Source organism: Platalea leucorodia (assembly GCF_965183815.1).
Source record: "Platalea leucorodia genome assembly, chromosome: 1".
Lineage (NCBI taxonomy): Eukaryota > Metazoa > Chordata > Aves > Pelecaniformes > Threskiornithidae > Platalea > Platalea leucorodia.
The window spans coordinates 91,976,946-91,992,892 of NC_138823.1; the positions used below are offsets into that span (position 1 = coordinate 91,976,946).

The 15,947-nt window shown below is 42.1% G+C and overlaps 1 protein-coding gene across 1 annotated transcript; it reads left to right on the forward strand.

Moving 5' to 3' along the window:
• Positions 1-1,240: 1,240 nt before the first annotated feature.
• Positions 1,241-7,986, forward strand: LOC309590460 (ovalbumin-related protein X-like; the record flags this gene model as incomplete). The annotated part of the gene is made up of 7 exons (XM_082311683.1): positions 1,241-1,408; positions 2,063-2,113; positions 3,431-3,559; positions 4,342-4,464; positions 5,222-5,359; positions 5,816-5,971; positions 7,585-7,986. The coding sequence occupies 7 exons, from the start codon at positions 1,241-1,243 to the stop codon at positions 7,984-7,986; spliced, it is 1,167 nt and encodes a 388-aa protein (XP_082167809.1).
• Between the last annotated feature and the right edge of the window lie 7,961 nt (positions 7,987-15,947).

The following is a 15,947-nucleotide window of genomic DNA, read 5'->3' on the forward strand; positions in this document are numbered from 1 at the left end:
AAGACAGATATGTAAAAAGACAGCATATACAGTAATTTTACCTTGTCTTATCAATATATCTTATACTGTTTGACTGTCAAATACTTTTAGGTGTGCAAAATATGAGTGTTTGCACACCATAGCTTTGAGTAGAAATACCTCTTTTTCATTGACAATCTGGTGTCACATTAAAACTGTTCTTTTATAATGTTAATAATTATTTTGGGAATAAAGGCATTTCTCTTTTCTCAGTCTCACTCTCTGGAGAATGCAGGTGAGATAGTGTATGATGATTCACAGAGTCTGTGGTTCCACAGTCATTAGCGCCAGATGCCCCTCGGGTCACATAATCAACTGCATCTGCTCCAAACTATGGATATGCTGCCATTCCTCCAACTTTAACTGTTTTAGAGATACAAGAACAGTATGCAAGTTTCTTGGTCTCAGATTCAAAAGAGAGAATGACTGCAGGTTTCAATGAATATCCTTGACATGTCACATTCATTTGCATGTACAAGACTTGCACTTGACTGAATGAATGCAGCTCTATGCTGTTTCAAGCTGTACTGCCAAAACCCGTATTTATGATATATATGCTTGTGCTTTTTCTCTACAAAAAAGCATCAGCAGAGATTAAATGTCCAAAATGGGACTACAGGAAAGAACCGCCCTAAATCTATAGTTCAGCATCTAAGCAACTGGCTGGGTTTACTGAGCAACTTACTCCCATTATTCCTATAAACTAGAGGAAAGCAACCTCCAAATTTGCAGCTGGTTATACTAAGCAACAGTGAGAAGTACCTTAAGGGTATAGTGAGTTGATTACATTTGATTTAAAGATTCAAAGCATGGCCCAGAGCAGCCACAGAAGACATGAAATATGATGTTTGCATTGTCTCAAACATCATTCAGAGTCCTCTGGATGGCCATAGGGAAACTCATCCATTCAGTGTTACATTTATCATATTGAAGCATGGATGAAACTATTTCCTAAAAGGCAAGTACAAGATACTATCTTGATGATGACTAGTATCTTGCTGAAAGAAAACAAACGTGCATTGAGAGATACATGGGTCAGGAGTTACAATATTTCTAATGATCACAGAATTTGTAGGCTTCACATCATTCATTGGTTCAACATCACAAAACCAGCAATGAACTAGCAGTTTCGGGGCTATTGACAGTACTTTTAAAAATAAGCGCTACATATCACCACTATATAGTCATATTTCTGTTTGCTTCAGAGAACACTGATTTCACAATGGGCTCCATCAGTGCAGCAAATGCAGAATTTTCTTTTGATGTATTCAAAGAGTTGAAAGTCCACTATGCCAATGACAACATCTTCTATTCCCCCCTGAGCATCATTGCAGCCTTGGCCATGGTTTATCTGGGAGCAAGAGGTAACACTGAGTATCAGATGGAGAAGGTAAGTTACATAAACGGATACAAACTCCTTTTGATCCTGTTCAACACAGCAACACATTATCCGTTTACATCTCTGGGACTTTCTCCAGTTGAGGGGAGCAAGTCACATAGTCACATTTGGCACTGGATTCAAACCTGCCTAGAAAAAGAATGGCATTCCAAACCATGAGGTTTGGATCTGGAGCTGAGTTTTCACTTACCATTGCTTTTCACCATGAAGGGCAACAGCCTTTGGTTTCCATTAAGAAAGAGCAGTCTTGAAAAATGGTTAAGGCAGGCTTCTTGCTTCAGCTTATATTATCTCACAGACCTGATTCCTCCCAGGTGGAAAGGCCAACTCGTAACATACAAAAGATGAAACATTCAGAAAACAAGAGTCACAGTCATAAATACAATACAGTGAGGTTGTAGCTGGTTTATAGACTGAATACCATTAACTGGAAAAGAAGGGATCTAAGCTGAGGATCTTAGTCACAAATTTTCAGTGTGGCACATGCAGTAAAAAAAACAGATTTAAAGCTCAGATGAAACTTCTCAGTTCATCTATGTGCTAATCAGACCTGGTTAGTCCAAACCTGTAATTTCAACACAAACATCAGTGACTCCCGGTGGACTTCATGTACTTAATTTCTTCTATTGCTACTTTCAATTGCAGGTCCTTCACTTTGACAAAATTGCAGGACTTGGAGGAACTATTCAGACCAAGGTACAGAAATCTAAGGTATAATTATTTCTCTTTCACATTTTTCTCCTGAGAATAGAATGTTCTGACTGTGCTTCAAGTAGGTTCAATACTTTCCCAAACCTTTGCTAATGCTCTTAATTTAAGAGATGTAAGTAAAAACAAACAAACAAACAAACAACAACAAAAACAAACCCCAAACCAGAAAAAGAAGACAGGCTGCACATGTTGCACCAGAAGAAGTGACAGGACAGGATAGGATGCTTTGGGCACCAGGCTACCTACTTGTGTAGACGAGCATCTGCACACCTGCAAGTGCTGCTGGGGGACAGCACTTGAAAGGGGCTCAGCACCTGGAGCCAGGGTACAGCAGTCAGACTTGCAGCTGAGACTTCAACGTGGGGCAGGAAGATGCTTTGGCAGAAAAGAGCCCAGAAGCCTCAAAGGCTGGAAAGTAATTATACTCTTCCAAAAGCTACAGGGACATTTCCAGCCTCCAGTTCCCACTGCTACCCCAAGAGCACCATGAGGGGTCCTAGTACTTTGATACCACCTGTGTGCTTTCTTCTGCGTTAACCTGCTGCCTCTATAAAGATAACACAAGCCTTGCTCCCTGGCCTGTCCCCATCCACTTGGGATCCACAAACACAAGGTGGGACTTGCAAAGAACAAGAAGACTATTTTTTTTTTAATAAAGAAAAATAGAGGTAATATCAGCTAGAGCATTTAGTGGCTGGTTAAGCATTTAGAAAGGAGCAGTTCAACACAATTCTCCTTCTCATAAAATGAATTCCCAGCCACCGTTTATCGTTGTGCATTTTTCTTACACGCTCTTAGCCTGTGTCACCTGGAACACTATTCTTGGGGCATGAGACAGTTGATCCATTTTTTCACTATATTGTGAGACACTTCCTGACTCCCTTGTCACCTAGCACTCTTCTCCCATCTGCAGCTTCAGCAGAAAGCTGCCATGCAAATGCAAGCAGAAGCTGGGAACTAGATGCTCTATATCTATGACAACTCACCAATTGCAATCATTGACACCTGGATTTTTCTTTTTGTCACTTCACTCCTGAGCCATACAGTTTCAGACTCATCACTGAGGTTTTCTGCTGCTTATCACCTAGAATGAGTGTCATCATATGCTATAAATTGATTGTACATCGTTAGTTAGTTGTATTGAACATCCCTTCCATGGAGCTTTTAGACTGTAGTACATGTGCATTTGCAAATGTCCAAACACTGTGCGTTTTCCCACGTTATTTGTACCTTATAAATAATTCTCTTCCTAGTAAAATAAGCTAACAGCTATACCTTTTTATCTTCTTATCAACAACTCAGTGTGGCAAGTCTGTGAATATCCACATACTGTTTAAAGAACTTCTCTCTGATATCACTGCACCAAAAGCCAATTATTCCCTCCACATTGCCAACAGACTCTACGCTGAAAAGACACGTCCAATCCTACCGGTGAGTTGTACATTAGAGAGATTTCTTGCTAAACCCTGCATAAACCTGTAATCCAGGAGGACTGGCCAGAGTAGATGATCTGTTAATCCAGTGGTACACACTGGTGTGGACTTCCATGGCTTTTCCCTTTGCCACAGCCCTGACAATAGCCTGAATGGAAAGAAATTCCAGGCAAAAAGATGGTCCTATTAAAAAATGAAAGGAGTAATAAACAAAATTATTTGGTAATGTAATTCCCCCCTCCCCGCTTGCTCCCCCAAAGCCTTTTCATTTTAATAGGTTGTTTGGTTTTTTTCAGGAAACAATTTGACTTCAGCACATTTCTTCACTTGAAAACGTCACTGCAAAAAAAACTTTTGAAAGTGTCAAAATCTTTTATTTGACATTTTCAAAACACACCATACAAATATTCTAAATCAAAGAAACTTCTTATCTTTAAAAATAAAGAAAATGCTTTAAAAAAATGGCGTGGACATAATGATAATAAAACACTGAAATGAACCAGAAACAGTGCTTTTGGATCAGGCTTTCTTCAAGAAAATATTTAAGTATTTCTAATATATACTCTTAACTGGTCAAGTAATAAAAATGTCAGATCTGAAAATGTCATGGGTCAGAATAATTTTACTGGCCTGGTTTTAGCAGGTTCTTCCAGGAAGTAAGCAATGAGAACAGCCTAACCATGGCATCACTATAAAAATCCTTTTAGCCATATTTTATTTCACATTCATACTGTTTTTAAAATATGACTAGTTTGGTGGCTACAATTGCTGTCTTTACAGATCTACTTAAAATGTGTGAAGAAACTGTACAGAGCAGGTCTGGAAATGGCCAACTTCAAAACAGCATCAGATCAAGCCAGACAGCTCATTAATTCCTGGGTGGAAAATCAGACAAATGGTAAGGTCAGACAAAATTTTGACATATACTTCCCTCTCGCAACTGTATTTGAACAAATGCTGGAAAGACTAAACATTAGAGGAGAAATTTCATCCTCTTGTCCCCATTAGTGGATATTTCCTGTGAAAAGGGATGACTCTCTTGCACCCGTGTGTCAGTGACTGTGTTTTAAACATATCTAGCAAAGGCAGAGGTGCCAGGATATGCACACTTTCTATGCACACTTATTGTGTCTGGAGAGCTTAACTCATGCAAGATTAGTCCCAGCTTCTCTAGAATATTGGCATAATTTTACAAGGATGTGCTGGATGAGGGAGAAGTGGGCTTCCAGGGGAGAAAGTAATGCATACGCTAGGCTGATGGTGTGAAAGAAATGATTCAGGAGCTTGTGTACATTTATCGTGCTGTGGTGGGAGGAAAAACAAGAGTGAAGTGTGAGAAAGAAGCACAGTGAGAAACAGAAAATCTATATCGCTGCTTCCTTCTCCTGGTCCTTTTCTGTGTAAACTTTTTTCCAAGCACTGGTTAGAAATATTTCCAGGGATGTATACCACTCTTGAACCTACCTGCCTTCTTGCAGAAATGCCTGGCCAGGTGCCAGTTGTTCTGTATTAAACCATCCTCATGAACCTGAATTCCACATGCAGACCTTTTAGGAAGACGAAGCCAAGTCAAGCAGCAGCATGTTGATTGACCTCTAACATGCAAGACTACTGCTACGAAACTTACCACTCTCTGCCCTGCTTCTTCCTTAAAGGACAGATCCAAGATTTTCTTGAACCAGGCTCTGTTGATCTCGATACTATGCTGGTCCTTGTTAATGCCATTTACTTCAAAGGGATATGGAAGACAGCGTTTAAAGAAGACGATACTAGGGAATTGCCCTTCAGTATGACAAAGGTAAGGGGACACAGACAGAGCTTCTGGCCAGGAAGCCAGGCTGTTGGCTTGCACAGCCAGCAGGCTGGGTGTTAGACATACAACATGCTGTGGTCATTGGCTGGGTGATTTAGCTGGGCCCCTTGCTGTCAGGTTTGCAAGAGCTGTGTCTGACCAGAGCACTCCAGCAGACAAGGGAGAAAAATGGAGACACAGCTCTTCTTCAAAGGCAACATAGAATCATAGAATCATTTAGGTTGGAAAAGACCTCTAAGATCATCAAGTCCAACCTAGCACTGCCAAGTCCACCACTAAACCATGTCCCTACGCACCATGTCTATATGTCTTTTAAATACCTCCAGTGATGGGGACATGCCTGAAGATCAAGTCCTGTCCCTTTCAAAGGGCTTGTACGTTTGCCTGCCTAAAGAAAAAACTGCTTCCTGGTCACGTCGTCTCACGTTTCTCTTTTTGCAGCAAGGCAGCAGACCTGTGCAGATGATGTGTCAGAACAGTACCTTCAAAGTGGCAGCGGTGCCTGCAGAGAAAATTAAGATCCTGGAGCTTCCGTACGCCAGCGGGGAGCTGAGCATGTTGGTGCTGTTGCCTGATGACGTCTCTGGCCTGGAGCAGGTATGGCCCTGGCAGGGGAAGCAGAAGAGTTACGGCTTCAGTGGGACTTGGCTGCTGTCAGACCTTTTGCTGTCCATTTACATCCCAGCTGCCCACACCACGGCTGTGGTGGGCAGACGGGAGCACAACAGCCCCCCAGGTGCTACCAGGTGCTCAGGCAGAGACTAGCCTCTCAGGAGAACCCTGGACTCAGTCTGATAAAATGAAGGTTAAGGAGTATAGTGCTGCTATAGCCCTACAGAATAGCCTGTATGTATGGGCAGATATTTTTTTTCATTAAGCAGTAATTTCACCCACCCCCCATATAAACTGTTGAGGAAATGTTGCTAAAACTGATGAGAATTAGGCATTCCTTGCAGGAATCACTAATGATTTTTTTCTAACAAAATCCTCATTAAACATCATAAATGGGCTGCTTTCAAAAATTACTCTGATTATGTCATCATGGAATGAAAAACAAAGTTAAATAAAGCATGTTCTTAATAAAATATTATTGATTTTGAAATGGTGAAACCAATCAAGCTCAACTAACTGATCAATAACACTTCATCAGTTAGGACTTCAGAGAGTCTTAAATATAGAGATGGAAAGGAAATGCATGGAAGATATTTGGAAATAACACATCAAAGAAAGAAAACAGAAGACACTTGGGTCTAATGGGATGAACATCAACGGCAAAAAGAATCCATGAATATACAAGGATATAAAATGAGAACAGCATAGAAATTAAAAGAAAAACCTCAAAACTGCTTTAAGTCAGGTTGAGTCAGTTTTTGCCAGATGCATGAAAACGAGTAAAAAACAATGTTTTTGTCCTTTACAGAAAAAAAAGAGAAAAGTGGGACTAGTATGCAGTGAGGCAAGAATACAAATATAATCTACTGACTGTGCAAAATTAAATGAAACTTTTGTCTTGGTCTTGGAAGAAAATGAAGCTAAACAACTGAGTGAATGCAGGATGCTAATGGCAAAGAAGAAATAAAAATGGACAGATTCAAGGGAGAAACAAAACTCGAAATCTTAATTTGCTTCAGTCAGGTGGACTGGATTATCTTCATGCAGGATTTCTGAAAGAAGTAGCAAAAAAACCAGAATTGCAAGGTCAATCATTTAAAACAAAGTTATCAAGGTGCTATCAAATCACCTGTCTGTACTCAAGAAAGGGAAAAAGTGATGCAGCCTGCATTATATAACCCATTATTCTTATTTCAGCAATTTTTTTTTGGAATTATGTCATAGAGTTATTAAAGATGTAGAAGAGTTTGCATTTTTTAGGTAATATCAACTGTAAGTAAATTTTAATGGCCTTTTTTTGCAATCTCTTTCATAAGCTCACTAATTTGCTAGGCTGTGAAACTGTTGGGTTGTGCCCCATGAGACACAAGATTAGTTGGGCAGAAGGGGATGTATCAGGTGGGTAATGAACTGAATAAAAGGACAATGACACAGGCAGTACTGGAGAGGCAAATAATAAACTACAAGAAGGATGTTGATAGGATGGAGTTCAGGAATCATTCTGGCTTGGTTTTGTTATGATAGCCTTGATTAAAATGAATGGTAGGAAGAAGTTGTATTCGCATCCCAGGCATTTCATTCCCTGCCTCCCTTTGCAGCTTGAGAACAAAATCAACTTTGAAAAACTTACGGAGTGGACCAGTCCTAATGTGATGGAAAAGAAGCGAGTGAAAGTGTACTTCCCGCGCATGAAGATTGAGGAAAAATATAACCTCACTGCTGTCTTAATGGCCTTGGGTATGACCGACCTGTTCAGTCCTTCGGCCAATCTGTCTGGCATCTCCTCAGCAGAGAGCCTGAAGATATCTGAGGCCATCCATGAGGCATACATGGAAGTCAATGAAGAGGGCACCGAGGTGGCAGGCTCAGCGGAGGTGATGGGAGACATCAAACATCCCTCTGAGATTGAAGAGTTTAGGGCTGACCACCCTTTCCTTTTCTTGATCAAACACAATCCAACCAACATCATCCTCTTCTTTGGTAGATATTGCTCCCCCTAAAGAAAGAAAGAGCTGGAAATAATGCTCGCCTTCCCCTCAGAAACAGACCCCCTTCACCGTAACATTGTAGCATAATCTCATCTCTTCAATATTTTCTCCAAGTGGAAAGCCTAATCTGAGAAATGCCTGTTTGGAAAGCTTCCATAACAAAGACACACCTGCAGGTGAGGAAACAGCAGCAAGCATGTTTACTCCTTTCCTTTCTCATACCGGTTTCAGGATTGCTTGAGCTGAACAAAGACTGAGCCAACACAGAATAGAGGCACCCACCAGCCAGGAAGGGGTCAAGTGATATTCACTCGAGGAAGAAGTTGCAGGTGTGACTCCAAGTCTTTGGGACTCCATTACACAGAAAGCCATAGGCTGTGCTCATCCCATTCCCTGGTAGCATCCTGCTGACAAACCCATGTTGTTGGTCATGAAACACGGGCTTTGAGATCTCCAGTCTGCAGGAGATGCTTGTGGGTAAGATTCTGCTATGCAGGTTATTGAGTGGTGCCTATGTAAATCTTAATTTTTTTTACTTAGCTGGAAATGGTGTACATGATGTCCACTATCAACAGAGTTGTCCTCTCACCATGAGTTCCTCACCTAATTCTGAATTTCTTGCAGAGGTTCTCCAAAGTCATGGAGAGTCTCCCTTCCACTTCAGAGAGCACACAGAGATATAACGTTGTGTAGGTGCAATTATGCCTTCTCACAGAGTGTAGATTCAAAGCCTGAAACATGGATATCCAGATGATCCAGATGATCCAGAACTCAGTGAGAACCTCTAAGCAAAAGAGCTGCCTGAATTCTTGTTTAAAACGTTGGAAGACACTTCAAATTTGAGAACATTTTGATTTCTGTTGAAAATCCTGCAAGTGGTATTAAAGAATCTGATTTCTCCATAGGAGTTTTGTGGAAAAACACAGCTTTCATAATAATCCCTGTCTCTGTTGAGCTTGCTTAGCAAGTGAACTTCAGTTAGTCTCTGGAAAGTCCCCAGGTGAAGTTAAAAACTTGAGTACATTATTCTTTCATGAATGCAGCTGGGCTTCTTTGTTCCTATGGTAGTTCAAGGCTACATCTCTTGTTCTTAAGAAATATGTGAGAATCCTAATATTCTCTGTCTTTTTCTTCCTATGTGTCCATTGCCATCAGCAAATATGGATATATTGGCTCAATACTATGTCCTGTTTTCATTCTAATCATACATTATTGATTTTGATGCATACAATTGCTTTTTTTTTTTTTTTTGTTAACATAATAAAAGAAAATCACAAATGCTTGTCGTGAGAATTATATTAATTTTCTGGACCACAAAACCTTAAAAATATCATTACATTGGCAACTGTTGTGAGTAAAATGGGATTTAGTACAAAATCCCATTTTTAAAATGAATAAAGCATGTAGATATCAAGTTTCCTAGGCATTTACAAAATGCATAAATGCACACGTCTAGACTTTGATTCCTCTCTGTATTACAGATGATTACCAAGAAATAGCCCGATGGAATACTAACTTATTCTTATGTATTTTCCAATGCAATTCCAATGGGTATTAAAGATGCACTGACAATTAGTCTGGTAAATATTTCAAGGAAAAACTATTCCAGCAGCTCTGCCATTTTAGATGATGAAATCATCTGAAAATCGTATCACTCAAAGCATAAGAAAGAATAAGTAGATTGACAACTATTAGGCAAAGCATTTCCCCATTGAGAGTCTTGAGAGGAGGAACTCTGTCATTAATATTGGCTATTTCCACATTAGCACATAGTGTGGTATGATAAAAGCAGATCTCTAGAGGAAAGCAGCTGGTGCTACAGGTTTGACATCCACATTATTTGAATATCATCAGCATATTTGTGACACAGACTCAGCTGTTTTTCAGTGGTAAAAACAGCTATTTTACCAAATATACTTTAATTTTTGTTCTTTAGAAATGAAAGCAATTCTTTAGAAATGAACAGCTCCAAGGGATGTAAAATTTCAACATCTCAAGGTTTGTCATAAGCAGTTTATTCACCTTATGCATCTCTTGTAGCCAGAAGCAGTTGATCCAGTCTGTTAAATTTAAAAGCCTGTACACTTAAACAATAAGAAGACTTGAAAAGGGTTATGTTTGCAAACTAGCCTTCCTATGATTATTAAACTGGAAAGTGTTTAAAGTACAAAGATATGCCTCAGTGACCAATGTTGTTTCCTGAAGAACGACAAAGGTCAAAATGAAGGAATGGGAAAAAAGCAAAGGAGTCGTGAGGCTTACAAGCAAGTACAAAGCTTGCTCTTTCTCAAAAGGGAAAACTGGAGGCAGCAAAAAGTGCAAATTCAGCAATACTGGACCAAACCTGCAACAATGTACCAATGGCTAGGACCTGGCCCTGGCCACCACAGACCAGGTAGGAGGCACAATATTTAAAGAGCAGTGGAAAAGTATTCCCCATGAAGGGGGTGGCAGACCTGGCCAGTGGGATGATGAATGCCTGCCGTAGCCTCTGAGCTCTCCAAAACCCTGGGGAGATTTGGGAGAAGCAGCCCTTCCTGTGCCCCAAAGAGACGGGGTCTGCGGTTCAGCCTCTCCGTGCTCTCGCCCACCGAGCAAGCATGCAGTGGAAAGGTGCAGGTGCTCCAGGAGCACGGCTGGACTCCGTGCTCTGCTTGAGCACCTCTGTGCTTTCACCTGGCAGGTTTCATTTCCCAGGCACAGTTCTGGCTCTCATGCCAACAGGCAACTGAGCGTATTTGCTTTAAAAAAAAAATGGCCAAAATTTTAACAATATTAAAATGCCCCAAAAGTTTTTATTTGAAAAAAGACAAAAATAAATAAACCTTGAAAACCTCCTTGTTGCTACTGGCATTTTTGTCATAGCCTTACAAAGGCTTCTGGCATTTTGTTCTTTTGAAGAATTGAAACCCTGTTTCTCTGGCAGACTGCTGTGCAGCACCAGACGGAAGGCTTGGCAGGTAATACATGGCGGGCAAGACAAAGTCTGAAACCTTCTGCACCTCTTGGTGCAACTAACACACCTCCAGAAAGCTCAAAGAGGGGTCCAAGGGCCTCCCAGTATGAGGTGATGTTGCTCCTTACACAACATGGAAACAGGACTCCTCTGTGGGACTTGCCGTACGCTCCCATTCGAAGAGCCTCATCTACACCACAGTATTTTCTTTGCACATTAATGTGCAATAACCCTGCTGTCTCCATCTCCCTTGAGATCTACCTCTACATATAACACAAAATCACAGAACAGCTGAGATTGGAAGTGACCTTTGCCAATTGTCTGTTCCAAGCTCCCCCCTTCAAGCAGGGTCAGCTACAGCAGGTTGCTTGGGACCATGTCCTGCTGGGTTTTGAATATTTCCAAGGATGGAGACTTCACAGCCTCTTTGGGCAACATGGCTTTACCTCCCTCCCCATGAACAAATGTATTTTCTTAGGTTTAAATGGAATTTATGCTATTTCAAGTTGTGTCCATTCCCTCTTGCCTGTTCTTTGGAGAAAGTCTGGCTCCATCTTCTTTTCACTCTCCCATCAAGTAAGATCCCCCCTGCACTTTTTCCTCTCCAGGGTAACAAGTCCCATCTCTCTGAGCCTCTCCTCTCATGACAGATGCTTTAATCACTTCATCATCTTTGTGGCTCTTCTCTGCTTCTGCTCCAGTACATCCACATCTCTTTTATACCAGAAAGCCCAGAGCTGGACACAGCACTCCAGCTGTGGTCCCACCAGCACTGGGCGGAGGGGAAGGCTAACCTCCCTTTACCTGCTGGCAATGCTTTTTCTAATGCAGCCCGTGACACTGTTGACTTTCTGTGCCACAAGGACACACTGCTGACTCACGGTCAACTTGGTGTCTGCCAGGAACCCCAGTTCTTTTCTTCAAAGCCTACACGATGGCATGGAGCTTTGTGCAGTGACATCTCTCCTTCTCTCCTTTTCTGCAGCAGTCTTTTCCTGTAGGGGATGCAGGAAACATGCCAGGAATATTATTACAAATCTCGGTAGGCTATTAGTCAGAGGAGACAAAGGCTTCATGGGAGCATGTCTGTGTTGAAACAAACCAAGAGATTAGTTTGTCCTATTTTGTGCAAAAGAAAAATGCTGTTTTTTTCTGGGAGCATGTGCCAAGATAACTGGCATGCTGGGCAGCCTTCCAGTGAGCGGTGGGAGGTAAAGTGACAGGCATGGTGACAGGAGCAGTGCTAGCCACAGGCTGCCACGAACGGTCTTCTCTGTGGGGAAGGACCCTGCCAGCTAAGGTCCCCTATGGCACAGCCAGTAAACTAGTTGTGCCAACGCCAGTGGCCACCTGTCCTGCACCATGTGTATGCTGGGTGTAAGGGCCTGGTTACCATGCTGCCTCCTTAGGACCCAGTGAGGTAAGACCATCCACAGCCTCACCCTGGCTGTTAGCTGATCCCAGGGACTTGAGGGACGAATAAGTGACTTCACATATGCTGTGGTGACTGATAAAGGGACTGCTGTGTGCACTGGTCCAGAACCCGTATAGCAGCAGACACTGGATGCTGTGTGCACTGCCAAGCAAATGCAGTGAGTAAGTGTGAGAGACTTATGACCAAGGCCATCATAGGATCCTTCTGAAGATGCCTTCACTGGAGAAATACACTGTGCCAGCACTGAGGTACACACATTCCTGTCACAGTCTGTGAACAACCAAGGCAGCACTGCAGGCAACAATGTCCGTCTCTTCAGAATGGCACAGCGCTGCTGTGCTGAAGGAGTTTGACCAGACACCTCATTTTCTTCAGACTGGGGAAAGAACACAGTCCTACAGGACAACTGAGAGAGAAACCATCATTGACAGCTACAGCACCAAGGTCTGAAATGGCAACAAACTGAACAATCACAGGCAGTCACTCTGAGCAAGACAAACATGAAATCATCAACATGCTCCGTCCTACTGGCAAAAGAGCAGCAATGTGGATGAGAACAAAATCTTCAGTTCTGTGTGGATTGTTGTGATTGGATGAGAGCCTTTGGTCCGTGATCTGACCTGGACTTCATATCCTTTTGGAAAGGCTCGAATGTCCAAGCGTCTGTTGGTTTAGGGACAGCTCCACAATGAAATGCCTGTCAGAGCAAAGGACAGCAGAGCCTTAGCTGACCTCTTTCTTGGGACAAGCATTGTTGAAACAAGGACAAGTGACAAAACACATCCTTTTGTGTTTGTGCTGCATTACACAGCTGTGCTAGACAGGGCAATCCATTACCTTTTATCCCAGGAAGTGTTTCAACTACAGGAAGGTTTGCTTAATCTCACTAGACTCCATGACACATCTAAAGTCGCCAAGTAGACTATGCAGTACCTCTTATATTCTTACGATTCTGCACTGATGGATGATCATCATCAGGATATTTACTTACTTGTGGAATGATTTTGTTGCTCCTACAACTTGCTTTACATTAATCATTCATTTGACCAATAAAAAATAGAAATGCTAACAAAAACAATAACCTGGATTGTGTATTAACATGATTCTGGAGTGTACTGCCCCTTCCCTACTGCAAAACAAAAAATTCCTTTCATTAATGAATATATTCAACTCAGAAGTATTTTGAAAACCATGCCATTGCCAACAACATTAATGCTGCAATTTGGTTGTTATGAAACAACTGTACGGACACACTAGACATCTTCTAGTAGCTACAAAGTTTGGATGATCCAAATGTGATTAAGGTAGAGGGCACACAAATGCCAAGGTAGCTCAGGAGCTGGAGCGTACCACTAGACAATTTGATTGTCAAGGAAAAAGATTCAAGGCATACTCAAAATTTAGAAGTGACACGGTAAAACATATTGGCTAACCCTTTGACTTCTGAGCTGTAAAGTATACAACAATGGACAATGGCCGCCAGTGTTAAAGCCTGTTTGAACAGAAACAAAGCCGTCATAAGCAGGAAAGGCAGAAGGGGCAGCAGCCGCAGGAACAGCCTGCAGTTTAGGGAGCACTCCCAGTTGTGTGATTAAAGGTATTCACCATGTACACACACATTCGCCCATTTGACCTGTCTTTCCACCAGCATGGCGATACCATTTTCAGCTAAACGGGACTCACAACAGTGGTGACCAATTTACGTACCGCTCCTGTGAGAGAATAGCTCATTCTCTTTACAACAGATTTGCAGCGATGGGCCACCAACATGAGGCAAGGCCTAAAGATCTTTCCTCAAAAGCACTGGTGCTGCATAGCAATGGCTGTAGCAGACCAGCCTGGGCTACACAGTGTGTCGTGTAAAGCACTAGTGGTATGTCAGTTCACCAGTCCAAACTGAGCTCTTCACAGTTATTAATGCACTAGCACCTTCAGCTGAACCTTCGGCTGGGGCTGCACGGCTAGAAGGCGCGTCCCCTGGGTGGTGGATAGGGGATCCCTCTCTGGAGGGTGCACCGGATAAAATTGAAGAAGGTGCCGCGAACCAACGCGGCCTAAGGGAAGGCCAGCCTGACAGAAAAACCACTGGCCCTCCAAGTCATGGGGGTTGGGCAGGAGGCCAACTACCTCCTCCTGGGGGAAGAAAAAAAAAAAAAAAAAGTTGCAGAAACGACGAGCATCAGAAATGGCGGGGATGGAGAAAATCGGTAACGAAGTGAGGAGGAGGAGATGGAGCTGGATAGGTCGTGTCCTGAGGGGGAAACTGATGGAAGACTGCGCTGTGGCCCTTGACTCCAGAGCACGCAGCAGCGGACCGATCGGAGTGGAAGAACGATGTTCGTGCCTTGTGTGCCTCCTGGCACTGAGAGAATTCAGATTCAGAATCAGACCTTCAGCTGAACGGGACAAATGAGGACTGTATTAGGGAGAAAGGTATAGGTGATTCAGAGGCTTTCCACTGGCATAGACAACTAAAAGGGTTAAAGAGTCCACCTCTTCTCTCCAGAAGCATAATCTGTGCTAGATAATTTCAGAGGCATTTTGTGTATTGGCTTTGGATTTCTGTTTTAAAATCACATGGCATTTCGAGAGGTCAAAGCAGTTTCTTTTATTGTCTGTTCATTCTTTTATTTCAAAGGAATTATGTGACTGCTTTCTGCTTGCTATTGTATATTATGACTGTCCTGCAGACCATGAATGTTTCTTCAGCTGGTTTGTTCACCTGATGTGCCATGAAGTTGCTTGTGGAAGATCTGTAAGAATAGTCCCTGTATGTACAAAAGGCACATTTTGAACCTAGCATCTAGTGCTGTGACCTGTGGAAAAGGAAAAGAACAACTCACCCTAAACTACCCTTCAAAATTTTAGCAGCGAGTTCAAATCCTTTTCTGGTAGCATCTGACTGGGATCTAAATATCCTGATGCCTGAATTTAAAAAGCAACAGAAGCCTTGTCTGTCTTCTCTGCTCATCCCCTCTTTCCCCAACACACCTTTCCTCAGCTCTGTAATTCTTCTCTATACAGATGCTCTGAATATTGCTTTTGAAACGAATCTGTATTCCCACAATATTGCTCATTGAAGGTTTTGTTCCATTGATGTGCTGTGCAGACTGTGACTATGTCTGACTTCCCTGAGCTAGACTGCTCTAGGATGAAAAACTGTGCTGTGTGAAACACTATGTCTGTGGTCTTTTACAATGCAGGCTGTAAGTGGTACCAGGCAATTACATACAAGTTTTTGCAGAATAATATATTTCAATATTATTAAGTTTGGCAACTAACATTTGAAGGATGTGCTCTTTCTCAAGTTCCTTGGTAGCAGAAGTTTCTCCATTCCTCAGCAAGAGCTATGGATTTTGGTGTGAAGGAAGACTAGTGATATTGGTAGTCCAGCCAACAACAGGAGAGAGAAAAGTTGCAATAAGTATAGTGTGGGCATAACGTAGCAAGCAGTCCTGCATATGCTGATCTTACCAAATATTTTGAGTTCACAGAATGGTGAGTCTGAGAGGGAACCGGCCTGTCAGTACTCATTACAGAGGAATAATAAGGAAATAAACTCAAAATTCCTTAGACACATCT